Here is a 13,232-nt window from a genome sequence, read left to right on the forward strand (position 1 = left end):
AAGTAAATTTATCGGAGATTATTAAATCTTTTCTTTTTCCGTAAACGATTTTATTCTGTTGTTCGTGACACGAAAGAATCGGTGTAGGAGTGGTCTATATTGAGCATCTAACGTAGGATACATAATCCGAAGCACACGCGGAACGGCATTGATATAAAAATAACATCGCGTTATCGCGAATGTCTCGAATGTACATTTGGAAGGTTCGCAGCTGCGATCGTAAAGCTTGCCATCTGCTTCTCGACTGTTCGTAACGCGCGCAACGCCATGAATAATTTGCACTCACCGGGTAATCGGGGCCTGTAACGATCCTCGTTGAGCACCGCCAGATAGAGTTCCGCCCGGAGTGGCTTGGGAACGGCACCCTCCGGTACCGACATAGAGATCCCAGAGTCCGGAAGAACCAGCAGGGCGCCTCGCGTGTTCACCGCCGCCCTGGCGACGTTCCCGGCCTCCAGCTTCGGTAACCGGACGCTCTCCGAGGCGACGTTATACGTCGAGTCCGAGGAGGGGTAGGAGCTAGTGACGCTATTCTCGCTGTCGGAATGGATCTGTTTGTCGCTGCAGGACTCTTGGGTCGATGTGCTCGGTGTGGGTGACATCGGCGACGGTTGCGGCGCGATCGACAAGTGCGGTACATCGTAGTGATGTTCCGACAGGGATCTCGACATCGACAGTTTCGGGTCGAAAGGATACTCGTAGCAAGCCGGCACGCTGGTCGCCGTCACGTCCGGTTGCAGGCTCAGCTTCTTGTCCTGATCCGGGAAGAACTCCGGCTGGAATTCTGAAACGTACACGGCCGAAGTACGGCTCGTGGGTATCTCTGAGCGCTGCGGATAAACGCCGCCGAGATACTATTCCGATTTTACATATGAGCTACGATCGAACGACTCGCGCATTTTATTCATCGTTACGTCATATGCATACATTGCGATATATCATATTGCGATTAGGTAATGAGAAAGATTAATGAAATTAGCAATATTTACAAAAATATTTACTTCTTTTTTCTCGCCTAGATGTAAATTTTTATCTCGAAATAGTATCTTGCTCATATTTAATTACGCCCAGAGAGTCACGCGAGAGATTCGTCTTATCGCGATACTGAAAATATTATAGGAAACAATTTTTTTTACGAGCGTAACTAAAAACTATATATTATGTAATACAGATATTTACTTTATTCGTGCATTTAATTAATCGTAAAATAATTGAAAAGAGAAAATTTAGTCTTTGCCAAAAAAAAAAAAAAAAAAGTTTTACAGTTTATTTTCAAACCAGATTCTAACGTTATTAAGATACATTATCTTTTTGTATTTGATTTAATGCTACGTACACACTCACACATATTGGTTTTTATTTCTAAAATGCTTACCATTACGAGCCATGGAATACAAGGAATGATCGCGACCTTTGCGTCGCAAGAGTCTCGCCAGAAAGATCGCCAAGCCACCAATTACTACACAGGCGACCGTTAGACCGACATACAAGGCTACATCCATCTGGCGATTCGCTGTAAAAATTACATTGCGAATTTTTCTATCTCTTCCGACTATATTTTTTTTAAAGGAGAAAAAATCATGGGGACCGTGCGCGAAATTTTTTTTCTTAAATTAGTAGAGGATATAACGCTTATTATTGTAAACGGTGTGAAAATTGCGAGCAATTTTATGCGTGAAACGACCGCACCGTTTCCTCATGAATACTTTAACGTCGTAACTTTTATTTACTTTTTATGCGAGACTCTCCTTTTACGAAGACAAAAGAAGCCCAAAAGCTAAATATTATGAGCGCCGTAGAAAAGTTTTAAGGTTCCTCTCCATTTACTCTCCGGCGACAAGCTCGTTTCCTTTGCGCGCGCTCGTTTTCTTTAGCGCGTCAATTTATCGTTTTACAGCTCCGCGTTATTTCATACGGCTATAAAGATTCCGATCATTATTATCGCTGCCATTAACGTACGCAATAAAAGCACTGCGACACTAACACGCTTCGAGCGGAATAATAATCTCAAGTCTTTGCCGTGTCGCGGCCGACGTGGAGGGAAGAAAATCCGTCGGCAAAAAACCGCGGCGTGGGAAGCGGTTTGAAACCATCGATCGAGATTGCATCACAATGTAGCAGGTATTTAACGAAGCATGCGGCGTGCATAAATCGAATTACGCGATGATATGTCATGTCCTCGAGAATCGCCCGGACGCGTTTATGCAAAAACGAAATTCATCCCGATACTTGACGACCGCCGTTCCGGATATATGGATAATGGAAGTAAATGCGATCGAAGAAAATGAAATTCTCGAAAAATAAAACTCGGCCGCGTAGTAAAACGCGACGGCGTAGAAGCTCTCGTCGCAGTTATCTGAATTATGGGCGATTTTTTCTTTTACCGGATTACTTTTTGCGTGCTTAACCATTGACGAAGCTGCCTGATGTTCTTCGACAACGAGACGACGTAGAAAATGTCCCCCCCCGTAGTCGTAAAAGTTTTCGAGAAATACCTCAACTGCCTGCCATGCGAGCCTGACACTCTTAAGCTTCTTCCAATTTTAGAATGTCAAAGCCATACGAGGTCGTAACCCTGCTACGTGACTTTCGAGCTCAAACTCTCTTTCGCGGGATCATGTGTGCCTCGTTGGCGCGCGCCGTGTTCTCGACACGTGCCTCGCACGTCAATATATAACGACAGCGACGAAAATGCATACGAATTCGGAAAAGGGATTTCGGAAACGCAATAGTTCCACATCGTTACACGCAGGACGCGACAAGACGAAAACGAGGGTACGGCTCCTCCTCCCTCCTTATGGAGGCAACAAGAAAAATTGACTTTTCGCAGGGGTATCGGGATGTATTTTCTTCGAGACCATTGATAACGTTTCATAACCCGGCTTAAATATATCCGAAGCTATTTTTCATTCTTACTTCCGAGAGACGGTAATATTGTGCGAATGCTTTCAAGTTCTGTCAGTGATCAAAATTTATGAAATTTTTTTTATCGTAATTAATTATTCCTTTATATTATCTAAATTATTTTTATATTTATTAGAGACTTATTAGAGAGTTCATTTATTTTCTTCTCATCATCGAGATAAAATCATATAATAATTCGTTGCATCTCAAAGCGCTTAAATATCGATCATCACGAGCTGTCCATTTTTAATGTTATCTCGATTGAAGGGTATCGCGTCTTAAATATTTAAACCAGGGAAGCGTCCGGGATGACTCAAGGTTCTCGCAAGACGCTTGTCGGCGTAAGGCGGTAAATCGCATCACGTTTCTCCGGCGGCGGCGGCGGCGTCGGCGCACGGCCGTATCTTCCATCTATATTTTATCGTCGCTTTCAGGAAAATCGAACTCACTTCTGGATTCAAGAGGGAGGCGGGGGGGGGGGGGTGAGAAGGAGCCGTTTCGGGGCATCCAGCCCCCTCGAGGAGAGAGATCCAGTCATGTACACGCTCGGGTCTACGCTACGGGATAATGGCACTTTATTTGCATGCGCGATCAATTTCCCCCTTCCGCGACGAGGGCGTAACGGCTACCGATTACATAATTTTCTTCGATATTAAAGCCGGTTCTCCACCCCTCGGCGCAAAGGGGGTAGAGAGAGTGCAGCCGTATCGCGTGCAACTTTGATGTGCCTCGATCGATAGAATTGGCTACCTTAGGGTGGCGGGGAAGAGCGAGGAGGGTCGGCGAGGTAGAATGGCGTCTGTGCGGACCAGTGGGCCACCCTTGGCTACCTCATTGTTACGATTGTTTGGATCGACGCGACGAGGGGTCGCGACGATCATGCCGGGCCTTCGCGGGAGCGTCAATAATTAACCAGTCGAGTAATTAAAAGTAAATAGTAGCTCCGAGCTCGTTATTGACGCGGAAAAACGCGTTGGCAAATACGTCGTGGTAAAGCGAGCGATATCGCAGGCAGTCGACCGGCTCTCGTTTCATCCGCGGAAATTATATTTTTAGCATAAGCGCGCCGAGAGAGATCGACGAGCCTGATGCGCGCTGACGCGGGCGCCACGATTCGCGTTATTATACCGGATTAATGAATAATGCTAATGTTCACCGCGCCTGCATTCACGCTCTCTATTTTGCCGTCTTTTTCGTAGCGCATAAAACATCTGATTTGAATGGTATCAGATCGTCGGGTATAGCGCCGCGTCACCGGGAATATAAATGGCGTGCACCAGGCGTGAAGAATCCATCGAAGAATGTCGCACGACGAGTTAAGGACATTTTCTTCGCGGTTGAAGACCTTGGTCGCGCCCTGCGCGCGAGGGAACCTCCTACTCTTCTCATCTCGTTTTATTTTTTTCGCCAACATCTACAAATCCGAAACGAATCGGAGGAGGTTCGAGTACATCGCCGAGAGATCGTAGCTTGTCTAATCGAGAAACTTTTCTCTCTTTGCGGCCGATCAACGGCATGGGGAACGACGCGAGGTAAAATCGTAAAAGGAAACGGATCGACGGAGATTAAAAGAGTGAGAAAATGCTTTATCGCTTGCTCAACTCACCTTCCTCGGTGAAATGAGCGCCGCCCACCTTCACATTGCCGTTCACTGTAAAAGGAAGCGCCGGTAAGTTGGATAATTAAAGGATTTCGATAGTATCGAGAAGTCTTCTCTGATAAATTACTTTGGAAAACTGTCGTATATCTACTAGTTAATACTATTTGTTTCATACCGTGAATATATTATATCGTGATCTCTATTCTATCAAAATTTTACAACTAGAAGGGAATTATGTGGAAACGACTTTAAAAAAAAATTCCTTTAAATAATTAAACTAACGATATAATCGCCTAGAATAAAACCGTATTTCGATGGAGCCGTCGTTATTTTAAAAAGTTGAAAAACGTAGATGGTACTTAGTTTTACATTACGAGAAAATGAAGAGTATATTCGTAGTTTAAAACTTATCCGAAGTATTGTAGTACGATGGTTCTCATCGGAACTTTGCGGTACGCAAAAAGACTGCAACCTGAAAAGTTTGCCCCGGTGACTTACCGTTGCACATGCCACCGGTGCAATTGGCCACATTGATGTCCCTGCCCTGGCAAGATCGGCCGCCGTGGCTGGGTGGCGGCTCGTCGCACGATCTCCTTCTCGTGTGCGTGCAATCGCTCCCACACACCGACCATGCCGACCATCTGGACCATCCGCCGTCGACAACTGGCGAGAAAAAAAAAGAGGAAGATGGAGATCCCCCTTCGTTCAGAGCTGTTAAGACGAGTCCGATCGACGTGTGGCGACAATAAAAAACTTGGACAGGACAAAACGGGCTCGTAACTCGGCGCGTATCTTCGCGGTCTCGTTGCGAGGGTACCATACTTGTCAATTCGGTTACGTTTACTGCCGTTGTTACCGGCTTTTACAGCGACGTTTATTTCCCTTTCATATAATTGACTCGTATCGACACGTTTTTCCTTTAAGTCATCACGCGCGAAGGAGAAAAGAAAAGAAGCGGAGGATGGTGACTAACCGCGCCGAACCCGTTTACATCCTCGGTCTCTCGTTCCAAAGCCGGCTGCTTTATTGGCACTTAAGCGCCACCGGATAAACAGCGCGGTGCGCTTGCTTTCCGACATGGTTTACTACGTTTTATTAAAACGCCCTTACATACGCGGTCGTAGCTGCGGTCGCGGTTTAATTTTCGTCCGTGGCCGAGGGCCATGATTCATGCACACGTGAAGGACTTACCCAGGGTGTTAGTGAATTCCTCCAAAGGGCCGGCTACTCCAAAGTGAGCGAGCGTTAAGGGGAATAAAAAGTGCGTCGTGAGTGTGAAAATGTTAAAAGAATATCGGATCGATCAATGTGTCAACCGTTCGCGTATAAAAGCGGATATCGATTTCCCTCGAATATTATTCCAGCGGACTAAATCGTTTGCATGCACTCTGCGTCTTCTTTACGGGAATAGACATAGATGCTTCTAAGATGTCGCAAACGTTTCGAAAGGTGAATACGATTTAAGAGACTTCGCGAAGAGACTGTGACGTGGCCAATAGATACGCTCGACGTGGAAAGAGAACGGAGAGAGAGGAAAGGGGGAGATCGGATCGTAAATCAAACGAGACTTTTCTCTCTTCAGCATCGGTAATATCGTCTCGCCATAGCAAAACCGACTCGTCTATCGTTTTACGCGACACGAATTATGAGAAGAAAGAGGAAGACACCTTTTTCGCTTGCTACACGTTAAGTACCTTGAGCGACGTTACCTTAGTAGGTTAGAATAAAGAAATATACGAAAACGGGCAAGAAGATTCCTCGATAGAGAGAGGTTTCTTCTTAGAAAGTCTTATACGCGCGCGGATAATGAATTCAAGGGACTCACCGGGGCAAGCTGTGTTGCAGTCCATCTTTTGCTGAGACGGGCCGAGGCACGGCTGGCCGCCATTCATGGGCGCTGGATTCGTGCACGTTCTCGTCCTCTTCTGACCGCCTTTCGCGCATCGCGAGTGGCATTCCGACCAAGACGACCAGGAAGACCAGCCACCGTTAACTAATCGAAACCAACAAAAATATTTTTCAAATGTATGAAACGAGAGAATTTTTTTTTTATTAACTATTAATATTTAGATATTGAACGCTATGCAATATAATATATAAAATGCCGGGAAATATATAATAGATAGCAGATCTAATTATATATATACAAAAAAGAATTTTTGAAAGAGAAAAAAAATCATACGAACTCTTACCGTATACTGTTAAGCTAACTGGTTCGCTTAGTCGTTTCGCGGCGATGTTTTCAGCGACACACGTGTAATTCGCCTGATGACTAAGTTTCGCTTGACCAATAAGTAGATGGCCCTCGCTGGACACGAGAAGCGTATCCGACTCAGTGTCCACGGGGATATTATTTCTTAACCAGTAAACTCTAGGTGGTGGCACTCCTACCGGAGGCAAACACCTGAGTTCGGTGCTCTGACCTGCTTCGACGGATACGGAGTATGGTGGCGATTCGAATTGTTTCTTCAAATCTAAAAAAAAATAATTTCACGTGCCCGTCTTGAATAATGATAATAGAAGAAAATTATAATTTATGAAATTTTAAATATTTTAATTTCTTTTTTTTTTTTTAATTATAATATTTATAAAAGAAAAATATTGGCTCATATATGTATACAAATATCAATTTTTTTTTTTTTTTGTAATGCAATAGCTTTTCAACTTTTTTGGTAACTTATACGATGTTTCTTTCTATCTCTCCAAACGCATTTTTACGTCTAGCTTTTGAGTTATGTAACTCTGAAATTGGCCAAGTGGTTGTCCCTTTAAATTGATTCTCTTGGAAACTCGACGCTCATTGCATTGTCGTCAATTAAGGAACAGAATTAAATAACGACTTGGCTAGCAGGAGAATCAAGATAATTACGAGGGAACAAAGACAAAGTGAGACGAAAAGTCGACTGTCCCCAGAATCCTCGTGACGTTTATTTCAAACCTCTTTGATTCACGTACTTGAACTATACATTGAGAGCAAGAATTATTTGACTTAAAAGTAAGAAAATCTAACCCACGTGTTGTAATTTGCTATGATAATGTCGCTACACATGGCAGCTTTTTATTCAACTGAAAAATTTTGTCGATGAAATAAGAAATTTAAAGTCTTCTTAAGAAGATTAATGGATCGATACAATCTTACTTTTGTATATACTTACAAGCAACATCGATAATTGCCGGTTGGCTCTTAATTTGTCCTGATCCAGACCAAGCGATGCATTCGCACTTGAATTTATCCTTGCTAAAGTACTCCTCAATATGATCTCTCGTGATATTGAGTTCGCAATCGACGATCCTTGTTCCCGTATGGGGATCTACGAAATCCTGCTGCTGAGAATCCTCCGCCCTCACATTGTTACAACGGAAATAAATCTGTAGCGCGTGAGCGGCCTTGCAATGCAAAGTTGCCGGCTTGTTCTTCACGACGAAAGAGTTTATGGGCTCCGTGAGAAAAACTGGTAAATGACCGCCACCTTCGGAAATCAACTCGGTATCGCTGGCTATCGTAGCCGAAGGCACATCGTCTTCCTCTAGGAGATACGAGTCCTCCTCCTCTGCGGCATCTTCATTTTCTAACGCAAAAAGAAATAGTTTGATTTTTTTAAACTGCCTTTTTTTATAATACATAATAATATCTCTCATTAAATATCCATATCATTATTATTTGCAGAAGTAAAAAGGTTTTTTTTTTTTTTTTTTATGTAGTATTTTTATCCGGTCTGTAAACCAATCTCGTGAAAAAGCTTGTACGTTAAAATCAATAATTAAATGTGACGAAGATATTAAAGACTATTACGACGTAATGAATCGAGTCGATTCCGTACTATCATTACATTGCATTTCATTATCAGCGAAAGTCTGACGAAGCGGCATGGGAGCGGAATCGATCGTCGTCTATATTCTAAATACGCCGTAACCGCGTAACTCACGGTTCAGTTATTAATTCGATGACGATCATATTATTCACGCGTGGCGCTTTCCATCGGAGTCGCGAAAATTTTATATTCGCCTGTCAACACAATGGTGTGTCCCAACTGTAAATCCTGACGCCCGGCCATTAATGCAGGCGTCGCTTCGCGCAGACCGACTAGGAAACGCCGGCTACGAACAATCGCGCGGTCCACGCTGCAGTAATGAATTTTCGGATTTACGCGGCGCACCGGTGCACAAGTCCGATGTATTTTCCGCCAACGAGTGGTTAGACCTTTATCCCCGTGCGACATTTGGCCGGGGGCCACAATTTAACGCGCCACCCTATACCATCGCCTCTTTCACTCTTTCTCGCTCTCTTCTCTCGCTCTCTTCTCTCTCTCTCTCTCTCTCTCTCTAAGCTTAAAAAAATGCGACGCATAATAAACCGTCCGTGTATTCCGTTTTTTTTATACAGTGCTCAATTTGTCAAACAAAGTTCCCGATATCGAACAATCGGATGTTGCAGTTACGATATAAATACGGGGATGAAAATATCGTATGGCTGTTAACACGAACAGTTTAGCACGAGACGCGATCGCACCTCGTCTATATCGAAGTCAGTGAATTGCAACGACGGCGCCGATGCCGGATAAACGCGATGTGTTACGGAATCAATACAGTTGCGCGTATTGTCTTACGATTGATTGTTTTAGGCGTACCTCGACAAAATCGAGGAGGCGCGTTAAACAACATATAGCCGCCTTCGAGAAAAGAATGAAAAAGAGAGGGGAGAGAGAGATTCGCGACGGCGATGACGTTACAATGGGATTGGCAATAGTCGAGGGGGTTTCCCGAACAGGGACGTAACGATGACGTCGGAGTCACAGGCAGAAATTCGGTAACGCGCGACCTACTCGTACGAATACGAGAGACGCGTAAGTAAAATAGGATTTTCATCGGTTTCCGATAATTCGTGCAGATCGAATGGCCGATAGAACCCATCGAAATCATTCTACCCGGTTTCTCCTGATGGTGAATTCATCCATACGAATTCTCGTTAGCCGTTTGGGGGCATGCGACCAGTTCGTTAACCATTTCGAACATGCGTATAGCTGTTCGCTGCATTCGTCGGGGATTTTATTGTACATATTTCATACGCGGGGATGTTATAGGAAAGCGCCATACGACGAATCGTCGTATCGCTGGTCGTATGTCTTCGACATTATTACGTGACGTCGCGTACAAGCTGAAGGTTTGGCGTTTAATATCGGCACGAATGAAATAACCATCAGTCCCCCAATTGGTTTTATATCCGGCTTTCTTAATTGCAGTTGCCTCGAGCGCGTTTACGGCCTTCTCGTTTTGCGAATCGGACGAACGTATTATATGTATAATTTGTAGCCACGATCTATTTGTACGGTGGGGTTATATAGCAATGTTCTCTGATAGCGGCTTTTCCAGCACATTGGATACGTACAAAGGAAAGAGCGCACGCGATGATAACAAGACGCGGATTTAATCGGGTAACGTCACGCGATGCGCGGAAAGTGGAACGAGATGGAATGGGATTTTCATTGCTTCCTGACAATTCGACCAGATCGAATCATTGATAGGAATGCGCGCGGAATCGTTCGATCTCTCTCTCTCTCTCTCTCTCTCTTTCTCTCTCTCTCTCTCTCTTTTTCGGCGCCGACTCGAATACGACATGCGTCGCCGTTATTCAATCGATTCGCGTGTATTTTTAACAATGACGCGGTTAGTTCTCTTACGCCGAAGCGTTTCGTCGAGCACGGCGAGATCTTTAAACGCCGAAAACAAGAGCCGCGGAGAGAGAATGCAGACACGAAGCGGACGACTTAATTGAGGCAGGTCACGCGACACCGTATAATGTCGAGTCAGTTGCGAGAGAAAAAAAAAGTTCCTCCATTGGGTCTAGATAATTATCCGCAGCGGCCGCGTGGAATCTTGGCCACGATGAATATTCGATGACCGTGAACGCTCGGAGCATCACGATCATTATTCATTTTATACGCGCGTAGTCGGGTAACGCGGCACGTTAAATTATAACTCGCGCCGTACATATTTCGAATTGGTTCCGCGATACGAAAGCTACGTTTACCTTAATCCGCCGATTAACGGCAGCGATACTGCAAAAAATTTTGCGCGCGACAACGAGGAGCGCGAGACGAGAGGGGTAACCTAATCGTGCGCGATGTCACGCGACACGCGCGCGACGATCGTGTCGTTTCGCCGGTCCGGAGAATTGTCATCGGTTTCCGATAATTCGGCTCGATCGGATGGACGATAGGGCCCGGATGGAAACGTATCCGGTCTCGTATCGTCGCTCGAATCACCTGGTCGCGGCGCCAGCATGAGCCCCCTCCTCGTTAGCCACGGCGGGTAAGCTAGTTAGTCGTGTCTCCGTTAGATACGCGTCGCAGACGGCCAGGCAGGCAGGCAGACGGTAGCGGCTACATACACACGTATACATGAACGCGATGTGCATTCGCATCCTCGAACCCCACGTGGCTACTATGCGGGTTGACCACGTATCGTCCTCGGAACGAGACAGAGACACGAGTCGCACGATGCATTCGTGTACGGTTTCACGATGCGTCTGTACGCCGGGGTGAGAGACCACACATGACGCCTCTTAATTAACAAAAGTACCTGCAACAGTACCGAGAGAACACCGTCGAGAGATTCTTGCTCGGTCGACGGCCACGCTCGACGGTACCGAGCGCGAGGAAGGGTACGCACGAAGTGTACGGACGAGCGCGACGAGATGCCGCGAACGAAAGGAAGAGGGGACGAATTAAAGAAGAGACAAGGGGTTCCTTGTTTCTCGCGTCACGTGCCTTGTTATTTTAACCGGCGAGCCGAGCAACGTTCAAACTATCACCCGTTATTGTTGCGTGGCCGCGGCAACATTGACCCAACGGTTTGTATGTTTTTTACCCCCTGATTTTTACGACGATACGAATAAGAAAACAGTAAGATTCGAATAAACATGCAAAAATAACACGTTGAAGTTCTTTCAATAAAATCTTATCGAATAAAGTGTGTTCGATCCTCTCTTCTCGAACAGTACGAAAGGTGCGAAAAGGCGATTATCCCTCCGACGACTTTTCTCAAATCGGATTAGTCAGAAGTCGCGATCCAGGTGCGGGGCAAATATTTCGAATGATTTTCGAGTGAGAGCAAGCCGACAATAAAGCCCAAAAGTCGTATTGAATTAACGTTTCCACGTTCATCTATCGTCGCGTAGCGAAGAGATCCGTTTCCGGTTGGAGGACGTTGCGGACGTACTGCGTCGTCGCGTCACAATAGCGAACGGCGCCTAGTCAGGTCGGGGGGGTCACCATTGTATTCTAGACAGTTCACAGATCACGACCTCCGTATCCATATAATGCAAGTCAAGCTCCGCGCTTGTCGAGATTTTGTCGAACCGTCATGCCGACTAACGAGAGACATGACAACGAGTGGGTCGATACGACGATTTTTTTTTTATCTATCGATATCGCATGGATCTATGCGTGGGAGATACGGTCCAACGCGAATGAAGATCGCTTGAGATTTAAAGAGAGGTTGATGGAGATCGTGATTATTCCGATACTTTGCTCCGGCGAGATCGGCGACGAGATGACACCGTGGGACGGATTAAAGATTAAACTATTCCAACTGATCCGGATCGGTCGATACATCTTAATCCCACGTATAGACGTAGAGGGGGATTGTTTATCGGGCGTATTACTTTGCATGCGTGTGAAAGTAGCATATGTGTACCGATAGGATTTTAGAATCACCGATAGAAAAGCCCTGCAGCTGTTTCAAGCTCGTAGCGATATCGCTTGCTTAATTTCAAGTTGATTTTAACTCTACTTAATTGTATATATGGTCATATTTATTTTCTTTTTTTTTTTTTTTTTCAAATTTCTCTCGCGAAAAGTTCTCGAAATATAGGAGGGCTAGGAAATACAATTTTTGCGAAAGAATAATCGAATATAGCCCGAAGCGCGTGACACACATGTATGGCGGGCCGCGTACGCGTCGACGGCGACTAAATGAATTAAAGAGCTCGCAAATGCATGAGCAGTGAGGGTGAGAGTAGCGCAAAGAGTGGAAAATGGAGGGTGATGATGCGTATTATACGACTCGATTGCGGCCCGGCATCGCCGCTACGTTAAGGCGTGTAATTAAGCGAATAACGAAATCAGATACGACTGTTGGCGTGTTACCACCCGCGGTGGCTCCTTAGAGAGTTCTATTGATAACAGCGAGGTCGAATCGTATACGTCATGCCGATATATTTCCACGATACCCTCTCGCGCGTATCTTTTCAGGCTATTAAAACCGAATGAGAATTGGCGCTCGATGTAACATTACAGCGGATCATCGCTGCGGTTATATTGAATAGAATGCGCAGCATAACGATTCTACAACAAAAGTGCATGGAAACGATCCGTTCTGTTTCATTCGAAATGAAAGCGAGCGCGATGAAACAAAGCCGAAATAATATAAGCTTTATACGCGATATCTGGTAAGAATTTTTATTATTATATTTATTATTATATTATTAATTTTTTTATTCTATCTATACAGCGCGTAATCTACAATTGAAGTAATATATGAATTTATCATTTACATAAGAGAAAATTTTTCATATATTCTGCTTAAATATACACTGACATCGTGTAATGTTAATTCCTGACGTAGACAGATTTTGAAATCGTTAATATTCCTTAAGCTTACTTCACAGATATTCTTGTTTCATTATTTATAATTTCATAATTAATTGAAGGTAATCATAAGAACCGTG

General features: G+C 44.7%; 1 protein-coding gene and 1 long non-coding RNA gene across 3 annotated transcripts in view; one reads left to right on the plus strand and one right to left on the minus strand.

The window, feature by feature from the left end:
* The window catches only part of LOC138938060 (uncharacterized), a 216,580-nt gene that overhangs the window by 98,869 nt on the left and 104,479 nt on the right, over positions 1-13,232 (plus strand). The gene's annotated exons all lie outside the window — the stretch shown is intronic.
* Positions 1-13,232, minus strand: part of LOC138938059 (netrin receptor UNC5C) — a 30,367-nt gene that overhangs the window by 2,786 nt on the left and 14,349 nt on the right. The window contains exons 3-10 of one of the 2 annotated variants that reach the window (XM_070304788.1): positions 7,660-8,073; positions 6,697-6,978; positions 6,330-6,497; positions 5,696-5,728; positions 5,003-5,167; positions 4,511-4,555; positions 1,376-1,513; positions 287-784 (exon numbers count right to left, since the gene is read on the minus strand). In XM_070304788.1, coding sequence (XP_070160889.1) covers positions 287-784; positions 1,376-1,513; positions 4,511-4,555; positions 5,003-5,167; positions 5,696-5,728; positions 6,330-6,497; positions 6,697-6,978; positions 7,660-8,073 — 1,743 coding nt within the window. The remainder of the gene's footprint in view (positions 1-286; positions 785-1,375; positions 1,514-4,510; positions 4,556-5,002; positions 5,168-5,695; positions 5,729-6,329; positions 6,498-6,696; positions 6,979-7,659; positions 8,074-13,232) is intronic. The other variant, XM_070304789.1, reaches the window with a different exon arrangement.

Source organism: Polyergus mexicanus, unplaced genomic scaffold (genome assembly GCF_030449975.1).
Source record: "Polyergus mexicanus isolate NDT 795.1 unplaced genomic scaffold, iyPolMexi1.0 SCAF_12, whole genome shotgun sequence".
Taxonomy (NCBI): Eukaryota; Metazoa; Arthropoda; class Insecta; order Hymenoptera; family Formicidae; genus Polyergus; species Polyergus mexicanus.